The 16,212-nt window shown below is 37.0% G+C and overlaps 1 protein-coding gene and 1 long non-coding RNA gene across 4 annotated transcripts in view; one reads left to right on the top strand and one right to left on the bottom strand.

The window, feature by feature from the left end:
- The window catches only part of ABCA12 (ATP binding cassette subfamily A member 12), a 199,381-nt gene extending 184,845 nt beyond the window's left edge, over window positions 1-14,536 (top strand). The window contains exons 49-53 of the mRNA XM_019021763.4: window positions 1,951-2,054; window positions 4,005-4,097; window positions 9,407-9,512; window positions 12,817-12,954; window positions 14,290-14,536. Coding sequence (XP_018877308.3) covers window positions 1,951-2,054; window positions 4,005-4,097; window positions 9,407-9,512; window positions 12,817-12,954; window positions 14,290-14,397 — 549 coding nt within the window. The 3' untranslated portion in view covers window positions 14,398-14,536. The remainder of the gene's footprint in view (window positions 1-1,950; window positions 2,055-4,004; window positions 4,098-9,406; window positions 9,513-12,816; window positions 12,955-14,289) is intronic.
- Window positions 1-16,212, bottom strand: part of LOC129532165 (uncharacterized) — a 165,535-nt gene that overhangs the window by 21,731 nt on the left and 127,592 nt on the right. The gene's annotated exons all lie outside the window — the stretch shown is intronic.

Raw genomic sequence — 16,212 nt, 5'->3', positions numbered from 1 at the left:
AGGTAAACTCACATTTTCCAGCTTCTACTATGGAGGACAGACACATTTTAGGACAATGTGTTGTGCTAAAATTTTATTTCCTTGTTACTTTAAAATATGAGTTATCTAGCTTAGGATGTGATGGATCCATCCTATGTCATCTGAATGTGGGGGGTATAGGGTGGGGAAGAAATGCATTCCACATTTACATTTTTCTTAAGAGATGGAAAATTTAACTGATTACCTGGAAATATAAATTACACATAGTAGTAATGTTAATATTCTGCACCCCAAGTCTAACTTTGTCAAAGGGTGTTTATTTCAGAAAAATATACTTGCCCTTATTTTGGAAAATCCCGTTCATTCAAGGACCTCCAAACTCTGAAAGAGCCTTAACTATAAGGAATCATAATGCAGCTATAAATCACCACATTATTCCAGGGATTAAGTCATACAGTGGATCAAATCATTTCAACTGCCAGATAGAGTGATGCACAGCCCATCTTTCTATAATACCAGAAGCTTATAATGCATTATATCTCTGCCAATCGATGCTTATAATGGAATTCTATTGTGTAAATGTTCCTTAAATTGAACAAAACAATCTTTAGGCACCTCTGTGAAATAACAAATGTAAAGTACTTTAAAATGTTAAACATTTTATGTAAACATTATGCATTAATGAACCAAAATGAAATATTGACATGAAAGATACCAAGTTTTCTTCTATATGCATTTACTAAATATGCTATCTTCTTCAAAAACAGGAGCAGTGACAATGTATCCTTTGTTTCCCCAAATTAACACTAATTTCTTTATTTTTTAAAAAAATTATTTAACTACCATTTTAATTGACACATAATAATTATATATATTTATGGAGTACAGTGTGATATTTTGATTCCTGTATACAATATGTAATGATCAAATCAGAGTAATTAGCTTATCTATCACCTCAAATATGTATCATTTCCTTGTGTTGGGAACATTCAAAATCCTTTCTTCTAAAACTATTTGAAAATATACAATAAATTATTGTTAACTATAGTCACCCTATAGACCACTAGAACTTATGCTTCTTGTCTAGCTGTAATTTTGTATTCATTAACCAATCTCTCTCTATCCTCCTCTCCCCGCTATGCCTCCAGCCTCCAGTAACCATTATTCTACTCTCCACTTCTATGAGCTCAACTATATTAGCTTCCACATAACCCATTCCTTTCTTTAGATTTTACATCATTCTGTAAAAACAAGCCTCTAGTTATGTACATATTCTTTGTTACAAGTATATTTTTTAAATTTTTACCTAATCTTGACCTATAGTTTGTTTAACCATCTGTCAAAACCTGTTATTGTATGTTTAGATTATCTACTGCTACATTTTCTAATTTTATGTCTGAATGATTTTTCATAACATCATTTACTTTGAAAAATAACATACATCTTTCTACTTGGCAATTTCTATAAATCTTGTTTTTATTTCCCAAGGAGTGTTAAATTTCAATTAGTAACAGAAAACTAAAAATATACCTCAAACAAATTAACTGAAATATCAAATTATGTTCTTTCTGTTTCACATAGCATATTATCACTCATAGCCACAATTCTGCTACCAGGAACAGGGTGGTAATCTTGTTGATGTGGCTTATATATGTGGCAAGATAGAATTAAATATAAGAATTTGCCAGTAATTGAAGTGGAATTTTTTTCCAAAGAAACATAAGAGACGGATGTAAAGTAACAGGGTGTCAACTTCACTTAGACACTTTTTAAAACAGATTGACAATTTTAAATGATTAATTTTGAGCTTTTTGACAGCAGCAGAAAGAAGTCTATTAAGTATAAAACAAGTTAGTCACAGGACCTCGAAAAGTATTTCTGTTCTAGGGAAGTGAAATGCAGTAATTCATGAAAAGAACTTCATCAAAAATTAATTAATTTGATAAATTTTTGTTGTAACTTTCTATTAAGGATGAGCCGAGCTCTGGGATGGATCCGAAGTCGAAACGGCACCTCTGGAAGATCATTTCAGAAGAAGTACAGAACAAATGTTCCGTCATCCTCACATCTCACAGGTAAACTGAGTGGAATCTTTAAAGCGAATCCACACAATCTTAGGATGACAGATGGGAAAAGGTAATCCTGTATAACATAAATAAATATATACACATACATATATATGTGTGTATATATATATACACACACACAAAATATATACACACACATATATGTATATGTATAGATGAGGAATGCCCACAGTTCAAGCAAACTATTTTATGTTTATAGTAGTAGGAGCAAGTCAGGCAGGTTTCATGGTGAGAATATAGATCCTGTGGTGGGACGGAGTCTAAGGTCTAAGCAGTCTTTTTAACATCGAATTTCTCATGACTTATGGCCCTCTTAACTCATCTGTGGCTCCCTATTGCCTGTCATATAAAGTTCAGAATCTTTAGGCTCAACATGCAAGGCTCTCCATTCTATGGCCTCATCTAAATGCTCAGTCTTTTTCCCCTGCAACACCCTCTCCTATCAGTCAATCTGGATGACTCCCTCCTGGTTCTGCATTCTTCCCATCTCCATACCCTTTCCCATCTCCAAGCCCCTTCTTTGGCTGTGCTTTCTATTTGAAATTTTTTTTTAATTATTTTTATTTAGACAGAGTCTTACTCTGTCACCCAGGCTGGAGTACAGTGGCACAACATCTGCTCACTGCAACCTCCACCTCCCGGGTTCAAGCAATTCTCCTGCCTCAGCCTCCCACGAAGCTGGGACTACTGGTGCCCACCACCATGCCCGGCTAATATTTGTATTTTTAGTAAAGGCAGGGTTTCAGCATGTTGGCCAGGCTGGTCTCAAACTCCTGACCTCAAATGATACACCCACCTTGGCCTACCAAAGTGCTGGGATTACAGGCATGAGCCACCCCGCCCGGCCTGAAATGGTCTTTTCACAAAATCTCTCCAACTTCTAATCTTACCAGTCCTTCCAGAACCAGCTCACATGCCTCTCCTCCACGAAGCAGACACTTCCAATCAGCTAAGTATAAGAGACACTAAATCATTTTATCCATGCCTCTCTTATGAGGATGGCCTTGTCTTATAATTTGTATTAAGTTTATGTTTGCATTATAATTGTCATATAGTAGAAAAAGTATTAGATTTGCTTATTATCAAGAGACTTGTTTATATCATAGTTTGCCCCAGCACAATGGAGCCAATCATTTAATTTCCATTGGCTTTTGTAAGAGGTGGACAGGGTAATACCTAAAATCACCTCCAATTATGATAGACCATGAAATTAGAGACTGTATAATCAAGTACAGGCCAACTAGTTATAAATCCAAAAATAGGAAAGCCAACAGAATATGGGGTACGTAGCATAATGGAAAAAGCTTAGTGTTATTTTGAAAACACTTCTAAGGAAGTGTAGGTCTTGAATCAAAGATTGAAAGAAATACTAGGTTTGATGGAGCGGGTATTCCAGGTGAGAGAGAGATGGGCTTTGGTTTTATAAGAAACAGTAATAAACCCTATCTGAAGACATTTAATTTATATTTTAAGAGATTGGTTTTTGTTCTCCTTTAAAAGAACTAAAAACTAAAAGAGAATCAAGAAACTAGGCCAGGCACGGTGGCCCATGCCTGTAATCCCTGCACTTTGTGGGGGTCCAAGGCAGGAGGATCACTTGAGCCCAGGAGTTCAAGACCCCCATCTCTACAAAAAAAAAATTAAAATTAAAATATTAGCCAGATGTCGTGCACATCTGTCATCCCAGCTATTCAGGAGGCTAAGACAGGAGGATTACTAGAGCAAAGGAGGTCAAGGCTACAGTAAGCCATGTTCAAGCCACTGCACTCTAGCCTGGGCAACAGAGTGACATCCTATCTCAAAAAAATAAAAAAGAAAAGAAAAAAAGTAAAATAGTATTTCCAAGTGCCATAATGAAACAATTATGCTTATGCTCATGAACTTCAACCCAAGTTTTCTGTATCCTGAATGCTAATATGATCCTGCTTTGTCTTTTAGCATGGAAGAATGTGAAGCTCTCTGTACTAGGTTGGCCATTATGGTGAATGGAAAGTTTCAATGTATTGGATCTTTGCAGCACATAAAGAGCAGGTGAAGAACAAATGCATTGTTTAACAGATAGTGTTGGGTCATCTATCTAATGGTGCTCACTCAGATTCAAGGATTATCTCAGCAGCCTAAGTAGTAAAACTAGAATGGACAAGCTAATCTTTGGAAGCTAGTCACTGACTCACCTTAAATTTAAATTATTTTATTGGGGATTTGATGAATTTTTACTTAAATATTTTAGTTAACTCATAAATTTAACTCATAAATGTATTTTAGTTAATGCATAAATTTAGAAGGCCAAAGCTGAAAAAATGAATAAATAATAAACAATTCATAACCAAATTACTCTCAGGTGGAAGTTCTAGAGTTTACCCAATAATAAATTAGACCTTGACAAGTAAATGAAGGCATAGATTGTATCTAGCATGTTCATTTGCCATTTGCACAGTCTTTCAGTAAGCTACCTAACATTCATACCACATTCAAAACCTTTTAATCAAGAATACATTGGAGAAATGTGCATAAATATCATACTACTATCAAATGTAATAGTTTGTATACACCAGAGTGTATATGCATTTATACATATCCATGTTAATCTCCAAACTTCAGAATATTTTATACTTTTCTGTATAACAAGTTGACTTTCTTGCAAGATAGCATTAACCAAGATAAGGAAAAAAAGGATGAAAGAGGCATTGTGTTGCTCTTAGAGAGTCTGTTGTGACTTCTTTACAAACTCTATTCTTGGTGCAAACAGTTAGCTAGCACATTGATTTAATATTTATTTTTAAAACCCCAATAACATTAATTTTTATTGATGACACCAAATCTCCAATGACCTGCTTATCAAGACCTTGCTTACTTTAAATTAGAATGCATTTAACTTTATGCATTTAACTTTACAAGTGTATTGTAAAGACCATCGACACTATGAAGAAACTGCATCAACTAACACAAAATAACCAGCTAGCGTCATAATGACAGGATCAAATTCACACATAACAATATTAACCTTAAATGTAAATGGGCTAAATGCTCCAATTAAAAGACACAGACTGGCAAATTGGATAAAGAGTCAAGACCCATCAGTGTGCTGTATTCAGGAGACCCATCTCATGTGCAGAGACACACGTAGGCTCAAAATAAAGGGATGGAGGAATAGTTACCAAGCAAATGAAAAGCAAAAAAAAAAAAAAGCAGGGGTTGCAATCCTAGTCTCTGATAAAACAGACTTTAAACCAACAAAGATCAGAAGAGACAAAGAAGGGCATTACCTAATGGTAAAGGGATCAATGCAACAAGAAGAGCTAACTATCCTAAATATATATGCACCCAATACAGGAGCACCAAGATTCATAAAGCAAGTTCTTAAAGACCAACAAAGAGACTTAAACTCCCACACAATCACAGGGGAAGACTTTAACACCCCACTGTCAATATTAGACAGATCAACAAGACAGGAAATTAACACAGATATTCAGGACTTGAATTCAGCTCTGGACCAAGTGGACCTAATAGACATCTATAGAACTCTCCACCTGAAATCAACAGAATATACATTCTTCTCAGCACCACATCACTATTCTAAAATTGACCACATAATTGGAAGTAAAACACTCCTTAACAAATGCAAAAGAACAGAAATCATAACAAACAGCCTCTCAGACCACAGTGCAATCAAATTTAAGAAACTCACTCAAAACCGCACAACTACATGGAAACTGAACAACCTGCTCCTGAATGACTACTGGGTAAATAATGAAATTAAGGCAAAAATAAATAAGTTCTTTGAAACCAATGAGAACACAGACACAACATACCAGAATCCCTGGGACACAGCTAAAGCAGTAGAGGGAAATTTATAGCACTAAAATGTCCACAGGAGAAAATGGGAAAGATCTAAAATCAACACCCTAACATCTCAATTAAAATAACTAGAGAAGCAAGAGCAAACCGTTCAAAAGCTACCAGAATACAAGAAATGACTAAGATCAGAGCAGAATTGAAGGAAATAGAGACTCGAAAAACCCTTCAAAAAATCAATGAATCCAGGAGCTGCTTTTTGAAAAGACTACCAAAGTAGACCACTAGCCAGACTAATAAAGAAGAAAAGAGAGAAGAATCAAACAGACACAATAAAAAATGATAAAGGGGAGATCACCACTGATCCCACAGAGACATAAACTACCATCAGAGAATACCATAAACACCTCTATGCAAATAAACTAGAAATTCTAGAAGAGATGGATAAATTCCTGAACACATGCACCCTCCCAAGACTAAACCAGGAAGAAGTCAAATCCCTCAATAGACCAATAACAAGTTCTGATATTGAGGCACTAATTAACAGCCTACCAACCAAAAAAAGCCCAGGACCAAATGGATTCACAGCCGAATTCTACCAGAGGTACAAAGAGGAGCTGGTACCATTCCTTCTGAAACTATTCCAATCAACAGAAAACGAAGGACTCCTCCCTAAATCATTTTACAAGTCCAGCATCATCCTGATACCAAACCCTGGCAGAGACACAACAAAAAAAGAAAATTTCAGGCCAGTATCCCTGATTAACATCAATGTGAAAATCCTCAATAAAATACTGGCAAACCGAATCCAGCAGTGTATCAAAAAGCTTATACACCATGATCAAGTCGGCTTCATCTCTGGGATGCAAGGCTTGTTCAACATATGCAAATCAATAAATGCAATCCATCACATAAACAGAACCAATGACAAAAACCACATGATTATCTCAATAGATGCAGAATAGACCTTCAATAAAATTCAACACCCCTTCATGCTAAAAACTCTCAATAAACCAGGTATTGATGGACTGTATCTCAAAATAATGAGAGCTATTTATGACAAACCCACAGCCAATATCATACCGAATGGACAAAATCTGGAAGTATTCCCTTTGAAAACCAGCACAAGACAAGGATGCCCTCTCTCACCAATCCTATTCAACATAGTATTGGAAGTTCTGGCCAGAGCCATCAGGCAAGAGAAAGAAATAAAGGGTATTCAAATAGGAAAAGAGGAAGTCAAAAATTGTCTCTGTTTGTAGGTGACGTGATTGTATTTTTAGAAAACCCCATCTTCTCAGCCCAAAATCCCCTTAAGCTGATAAGCAACTTCAGCAAAGTCTCAAGATACAAAATCAATGTGCTAGAATCACAAGCAGTCCTATACACCAATAATAGACAAACAGAACCAAATCATGAGTAAACTACCATTCACAATTACTACAAAGAGAATAAAATACCTAGGAATCCAACTTACAAGGGATATGAAGGACCTCTTCAAGGAGAACTACAAACCACTGCTCAAGGAAATAAGAGAGGACACAAACAAATGGAAAAACATTCCATGCTCATGGATAGGAAGAATCAATATCATGAAAATGGCCATACTGTCCAAAGTAATTTATAGATTCAGTGCTGTCCCCATCAAGCTACCATTGTCTTTCTTCACAGAATTAGAAAAAACTACTTTAAATTTCATCTGGAACCAAAAAAAGAGCCCCTATAGCCAAGACAATTCTGAGCAAAAAGAACGAAGCTGGAGGCATCATGCTACCTGACTTCAAACTATACCACAAGGCTACAGTAACCAAAACAGCATGATACTGGTACCAAAACACATATATAGACCAATGGAACAGAACAGAGGCCTCAGAAATAATGCCACACATCTACAACCATCTGATCTTTGACAAACCTGACAAAAACAAGCCACGGGGAAAAGATTCCCTATTTAATAAATGGTGTTGGGAAAACTGGCTAGCCACATGCAGAAAACTGAAACTGGACCCCTTCCTTACATCTTATACAAAAATTAACTCGACATGGATTAAAGACTTAAACATAAACATAAACACTTAAACATAAAAACCCTAGAAGAAAATCTAGGCAATACCATTCAAGACATAGGCGTGGGCAAAGACTTCATGACTAAAACACCAAAAGCAATGGCAACAAAAGCCAAAATAGGCAAATGGGATCTAATTAAACTAAAGAACTTCTGCACAGCAAAAGAAACTACCATCAGAGTGAACAGGCAACCTACAGAATGGGAGAAAATTTTTGCAATCTATCCATCTGACAAAGGGCCAACATCCAGAATCTACAAAGAACTTAAACAAATTTACAAGAAACAAAAAAAAACCCCATCAAAAAGTGGTCAAAGGATATGAACAGACACTTCTCAAAAGAAGACATTTATGCTGCCAACAAACATGAAAAAAAGCTCATTACTGGTCATTAGAGAAATGCAAACCAAAGCCACCACGACATACCATCTCACGCCAGTTAGAATGGTGATCATTAAAAAGTCAGGAAACAACAGATGCTGGAGAGGATGTGGAGAAATAGGAACACTTTTACACTGTTGGCGGGAGCGTAAATTAGTTCAACCATCCTGGAAGACAGTGTGGCGATTCCTCAAGGATACAGAACCAGAAATACCATTTGACCCAGCAATCCCATTACTGGGTATGTACCCAAAGGATTATAAATCATTCTATTATAAAGACACATGCACATGTATGTTTACTGCAGCACTGTTCACAATAGCAAAGACTTGGAACCAACCCAAATGCCCATCAATGACAGACTAGATAAAGAAAATGTGGCACATATACCCCATGGAATACTATGGGGTATATGTGCCACATAAAAAGGATGAGTTCATGTCCTTTGCAGGGACATGGATAAAGCTGGAAACCATCATTCTCAGCAAACTAACACAGGAACAGAAAACCAAACACTGCATGTTCTCACTCATAAGTGGGAGTTGAACAATGAGAACACATGGACACAGGGAGGGAAACATCACACACAAGGGCCTGTTGCGGGGTGGGGGGCTAGGGGAGGGATAGCATTAGGAGAAATACCTAATGTAGATGATGGGTTGGTGGGTGCAGCAAACCACCACGGCACATGTATACCTATGAAACAAACCTGCACATTCTGCACATGTATCCCAGAACTTAAAGTATAATAATAAACACAAAAAATAAGAAAAAAAGGGAAGTATTTAACTGCAGAAATTGACATCCATTGCCGATTTATGAATGTCATAGAAAGCCAAGATTTTATGTTTTCTTTTCAACTCAATTTTTGCCCAAAGCCTCTGATTTTATATAGAGGTAGAAATAAATAAAAAATCATAGCAGTGCACTATTTCCAGTTTGCAACATGTCCTGAACTTTTATGGCAAAATGATAGTCTTTATATAAAGAAAAGGTGATATAATGGTTGGCTTGGGTCCTGTTTCATTATCTAGAATTCCAGAGGAGCTATTTCAGCAAAATGTAACTCATATCATATTTTGCACTTTTTCTTTCTAGGTTTGGACGAGGATTTACTGTCAAAATTCACTTGAAGAATAACAAAGTGACCATGGAGACCCTCACGAAGTTCATGCAGCTGCACTTTCCAAAAACACACTTAAAAGTAAGTGATGATGGCTGGGTGCAGTGGCTCACGCCTGTAATCCCAGCACTTTGGGAGTCCGAGGCGGGCAATCACTTGAGGTCAGGAGGTTAAGACCAGCCTGGCCAACATGGTGAAACCCCGTCTCTACAAAAAATACAAAAATTAGCTGGGCATGGTGGCACATGCCTGTAATCCCAGCTACTCGGGAGGCTGAGGCAGGAGACTTGCTTGAACCTGGGAGGCGGAGGGTGCAGTGAGTCAAGATCATGCCACTGCACTCCAGCCTGGGTGACAAAGCGAGACTCCGTCTGAAAAAAAAAACAAAAACAAAAGCAAAAACAAACAAACAAAAAACCAACAATGTAAGTGATTATCTTGCCTTTTGATCTTCACTAGTTTTGATGGTAATGTCATGGCAACATTTGTGATTTCCAAGTTGACTACAGCTTTATTATTAATCTTAATTTATTGATTAGTTCAAGATGGGTAAGATATGCCAAAGCATACTTAGTATGAACAAATAGCATCAATTAATTATATATTTTTGTACTTACTTAAAGTTAACACAGTCCTTTCACATACATATATTTTTGTTTCTTCCTCACAAAGGATTTATGATCATATTGTATTAGTTTCCAAGTTGTATACCTTGCTGATCTACTCATTATATATATTAGGGAACTGAGGGATGACAGGTATTATATGACCAAGGTCATTTCTTCTTAAAAAAACCCAAAAAACTACAGAGCTCCAGAATGATTATCTGGTTTGTCCCCCTCATTTGAAAGAGAAGCCCACAAAAGTTGGAGCAGGACTGACTAGAAATCAAGTCCTCAAGTTCTAGACTAGATGAAATATTGTACAGTTGATCTCATCTCACATATGCATAGGCATGGGATGGACACACACAGATATATGCATATATACCTAACATAGCCCATACTTAATTAAAATAAATGTACTTGACAGGAAAATTTGTCATTATTACATCTTTGATATACAGGCAATTTGTAGAAGATGATTTCAAATGATTGTTTTTGAAAGGAAATCAGATGTGGAATGATAAAAAGAAATTGGAAAGACTAGGGCTGAGGTCCAGTTGTGCCCATGTGATTCCCAGCAAGCCATTAATCTGTGAGCCTCATTTTTCTCATCTGTAAATAGGAATACAGGAGTGTCCCACTATTCATGGGTGATACATTCCAAGACCTCCAGTGGATGCCTGAAACTATAGATAGTACCAAATCTGGCATACACTATGCTTTTTCTTATATAGAAACAGGCAGGTAGCTTACACAACATAAATATACTGGACAAAGGAATGATTCACATGCCAGATCGGGTGATACAAAATTAGATCGCATTACTCAGAAAGGCATGCAATTTAAAACTTATAAATTGTTTATTTTTGTATTTTTCCATTTAATAGTTTTAGAACTTGGTTGATCACAGGTAACAAACCATAGAAAGCAAAACCACAAATAAGGGAGTACTACTGTAGTAACATCTACTTCACAAAACTGATGTGAGAATTAAATGATAAAGTGTCCACAAAGATACTCCATAAATTATAAGGCACAATGTTAATTTGAAGTGACTTTAGAGAAAATAAACTGCATTTTAAAAATAATTATTTTATCTTCATAAAATACCTTTGCCTCAGCCTCCCCAAGTTTAGCTAACTTCTCTATTTCTCTAGGAAAGAATAGTTTTCTTAATTCTTAAAAAAAAATTTTTTTAAGACACAGGGTCTCGCTATGTTGCCCAGGCTGGAGTGCAGTGGCATGATCATAGCTCAGTGCAGCCTTGAACTCTTGGGTTCCAGGAATCCTTCCACCTCTGCCTCCCAAGTAGCCAAGCATATAGGCATGTGCCACCATGCCCTGCTAAGTTTTGGATTTTTTGTAGAGACAGACTCTCACTATGTTGCCCAAGCTGGTCTTGAACTCCTGGCCTGAAGCAATCTTTCTGCCTTGGTCTCCCAAAGCACTGGGATTACAGCCGTGAGCCACCACACTCGGCCTAGCTTTCAGGATTCTTATCAAAGCTCATTTTCTATCATCTAAATTTAAATCAAATTTAAAAGTAAAAGGACATCTTTCTTGCACAAATTGTGTTGGTAGTAATGCTTTCTCTTTTAGTGGATTTCTGGGTTGAAATCTGTGTTGTTTCACTGAGTGATGAAATTACATTCTCCCTGGTCTGTTCCTCATGGGACCAGGGCTATACAAGGCAAATGCAGTGATAATAAAAAGTCTGATTTCTCCCTAGCAGACCATTCTTTACAAATTTGTGGTGGTTTCTAGATGTCTAGAAGGAAAATAGCCAAAACAACAATCTGAGAGCAAAAGTAGGCAAGATGGCCCAATTGCAGTAACAGACATAATGCAACTACATGTCAATGGGAGATGCTAAGCAATGCGCAAAGCGGGAGGAGAAGGGTCTGAAATACATGGTCATGATCTGATGCACTGGCGTCACAGGGGTAGATTCTGGAATAAGAAAATATCCTAATCAAACTAGTATCAGCAAAGATTATCGCAGCTGCTTTCTGCAAGAAAGTCAAGTGTACAGAGTTTCTGGGGTTCTGAAGAGGCTGTTGCAGTAACTAAGATGTGGAGTAATAAGCATCAAGTTAATCATATTGGTGGTGCAAATAGAGAGAAAAGGTTAAGTTTGAGAGGTATTTTAGAGGAAAAATAAATAAGATCTGGTAACTGATTAAATATCCAGGAAAGCAAATTGTTAAAGATACTCCAAGGCAACAAGAACGGATTAAACTAAGTAGATGGTGATACTGGTGACCGAAATAAAGAAATTGGAAAGAATTTTAGGGTGAGTTGGGAAAAGGATGAGCTGTCATTTGAAGGAGCTTCAATGCTTTTGAAGTCTACTGTCTTTAGCCAATATAAATGGAACTGCTAATTTTTAGCGTTTTAGAACACTTCTAACACAAAAATGAAATTTCTTAAGATGGAGCACTGAGAAAGCTTATGTGAGCTGAGCATAATGTCACATGTGAAATACCATTCCACAAATTCTTTTCCAGGCAAGATTATAATGACTGTATAACTTCACATGAATATAGAATGCTTTGGAGTTTTCATGAACTTTTAAATTTGTTTTCTCTTTGACATTCACAAAACTTTCATCTCATCTTTGCAAGCTGCTAGTTTCAAAATATACTCGTTATTTATACTGTAGCATCATTTTCTGTGGAATGAACTTCAGTTATTTTCCTGAACTCTTGGTAAAGTTATGTCTAGTCATGTCAATATTACCAGACATTGCAAAGTAAACTTTTTTCCTTTGGTTCCCACAGGATCAGCACCTCAGCATGCTAGAGTATCATGTACCAGTCACAGCAGGAGGAGTCGCAAACATTTTTGATCTGCTGGAAACCAACAAGACTGCTTTAAATATTACAAATTTCTTAGTGAGTCAGACCACTCTGGAAGAGGTAAGATATATACCACGATCCATGTGCACAACGTCACATATTAATATTATTATTCATTCTGGTTATTTCTTTTTAATGACATTCAATTTGTTTTTAATTGAATTAATATCTAGTCTTGCACCTGAAAAACTTAGCAAAGAGCCTAATCAATTTCTCACTTAATTTGGGGATATTAAAAAAATAGATGTGAAAGACATTAACTTTTCCATTTGATAAGACATCTGTACCCATAAAGTTATATGTATACATAAAGAAAAAAACCCCACTATTTTCACATGCATAACAAACAGCTGTTAACACTTTCCTTCCTTCTTCCATGGTAGGTTTCTTAAAGAACATTTCTATTGATTGGCTTCCTGGATTAGGGTTGGACAGGGTAATTAGAATTTGGTGCCAGACCTTTAGATCTGTTAAATTCAGGCAATTAAAGTGGTAAATGCAGAATCCTTTCCGTTCACGTACATCATCTGTCTTAATTACATTTGCATTTAATAACTACAAACTTATTAGGTCATCCTTTATCACTTCTGTACTGTCGTAATTTTGCACAGCTCAACCAACATGACATATAGAAAGTTTGATTATATCTGTCATTGGACTAGGTCTGAAAGTAAGGCCTTTAGGGGTCAATATATGGTGCTGCATTTGATGGACAACTCTTCTTGTGGGGCTTTAGGCATTTTAATGGGGGCTTTAGACAATCATGACTTTCCTGAAAATGAAGACTTAGTCTTTGACTTATGACCAACTACCAGCACCATGGCAAAATACAGACTCTCGATAGTTTTTGGATGAAACTATGACTAATAGATTTAATGACTTTAAACAAAGTGAAAAGATCTGCCTGTTAAGTAATTGGCTTACTGAACACAGTGTTAACATGGGCTTTCTATACAAATTTTATCTTAATGCATTAACTCTTGAAACTAGTGAAATTTCTCTCAACATTTCTACACAATCATTCAATAAGGGCACAGGGCTGGGCTCCTTGTTTATACCTGATAGAGATATTGATGTAGGTCATATGAATGCAGAAATGTGGCTATAGATAGTCAACTATGGCTTAAGATTGACATGATTATAAATAAAATCATAGTCATAAATATGGTCATAGATATACGTGCTGTTTTCAAGCCCCAGTTAAATTTGATTTTCTGAAAGGACTCCTAGTGCAAGCATGTATAAAACTAGGATTTGGATTTTATAGGGGCCTGCATACACATATATACATGCTTGCACTAGGAGAGAGGAAGGGGAGAGAGAGAGAATGAATTAACTTTATTTCTTCCTTTGGCTTACCAGGCATTAATGGCTTTATTTTCCCTGAAAAATCAGGTTTTCATCAACTTTGCCAAAGACCAGAAGTCCTATGAAACCGCTGATACCAGCAGCCAAGGTTCCACTATAAGTGTTGACTCACAAGATGACCAGATGGAGTCTTAACACTTCCAGCAAACTCAATCTCAGCATGTGACCAATGGCTTCACTTTGAAGAAAAGCCACAGAAGATACACTTCCGCAAGATATCTTCATTTTAAAGTAAAGTATTATACTGTATGGAAAGTTACAACTGTGTTAGACTAACAAGTAATTATAAAGGGAAATTTTTCCTTCTAAGGTCAGTGAGTGTTGTTGCTACTGAAATGAATTCCTGTATACTCAACACTGTGAGCATGCTAATGTATATGCTGGTGAATCTTATGCAAAGGTGAAGCCACCTCAAGATGAATATCTTAATTTATTACTTTCAATAAAAAGACAGTTTAAAAGGCATGGATTTTGGTAGTTGAAATATAAGAGTGGAGAAGAAAAGTCAGATGGTTTGTGGCAGGTGCCACCGGGCAAGCAAACAACATAATTTATTTCCAGAAAACAACAGAATGAACATCATCATGAATACATGAATCTGCTGTGATGTGTGAACTGCTAAGGGCCAAATGAACATTTGCAGAGCAGTGGGCACAATGTTTACAATGTATGTGTATGTCACTTTCGGTACCTGTGAATGCATGGGGACGTGCTGAACCCGAAAAAGTGCCTTTCCATAAGGATTGCAATAGAGAGGGCAATTTACCCTGGTGGGAAACGGAACCTAGATTCACTCCTGCCATGCCTTGCCAATAGTAAGCTGCAGGGTGGAACAAGAAATCACTTGCTCTGGGGGAAGGGAGGGGGGAATGGGTGTGTCACCTGGGTAGATACAAACCCTGAAAAGAGAATCCATGTGCTGCTGGCAGGCAACATTTTTTAAAGCTCTTTCAGAAACCCTCATATTTGGGGTTTCTTTTCAGGAAACATTCCTGTGGAGGGAAAATGAATATGAAGATAATTTTCAGCTAATTATCTGGGTGACCCAGAATCGTGTATATGGCTATAGGATAGACTTCTTAATAATGGCAAGTGACACCGCCCTGGGGAAAGGTGCTTTATGTACCGTGTGTGTGTGTATGTGTGTGTATGTGTGGGTGTGTATCTATACAAGTTTGTCAGCTTTGGCATGATGTTTGTTTTGAAAACCAATAAACTCAAAGTTTAGAAAAACTCATTCATGCTGTCATTTCATTTGTTAGGGAAGAGACAGGAACCTAAAAATGGGAGTCATGTGGCCTGCAAAGTTTCACTTGATCTGGCCCCTGTTGGCCTCTCCACCCTCATCCCCATCTTTCTCTTTGGCCCTTTGGGATCTAGCCATGCTGGCCCCTTCCCACTTTTTCCAGTGCTCCACAGTCTTCCCCATCTCCAGACCTTTGCACATGCTGTTCTCCTGCTGGGAATGCTCTTCACCCCACACTTTTTACCTGGCTAACAGGCTCCAGAAATGTCATACTTTCTTAGAGAACCCAGACTGCCCGGCTTTCTCAGTTTAAATCTGGTCTGCTGTTCTAATACTATATACTTTGTTGTTCCTCCCAACCTCCTACTTTTCTGTCAGAGCATGCATCATCATTTGTAATATATCCAGACTGACTGACTAACTACAAATATATATATATATATATGTACATTAACAGATGGTAACACAATTTCTTTCAGGATGGAAAATGTCTTTGCTGAATATAATATGTAGACACACCTTTTGGAGTAGAAGGTATAACTCTGAGAGCGTGGGTGTCTCTAGGGTCCCAAGTGACAAAATAGATAGCCGAGCTCCATGAAAGAATAAAAGGAATTTGTTTGCTGTTCATTGTCTTTGTTGTGGTTGGCTGGTTGTCTGCTTGTTTCTGAGCAATGGTAGGAAAGAAAGCAAAAGAAAAGGAC

The sequence above is a fragment of the Gorilla gorilla genome, chromosome 11 (assembly GCF_029281585.2).
Source record: "Gorilla gorilla gorilla isolate KB3781 chromosome 11, NHGRI_mGorGor1-v2.1_pri, whole genome shotgun sequence".
NCBI classification, from domain to species: domain Eukaryota; kingdom Metazoa; phylum Chordata; class Mammalia; order Primates; family Hominidae; genus Gorilla; species Gorilla gorilla.
This window is presented reverse-complemented; position numbering and strand designations above follow the sequence as displayed.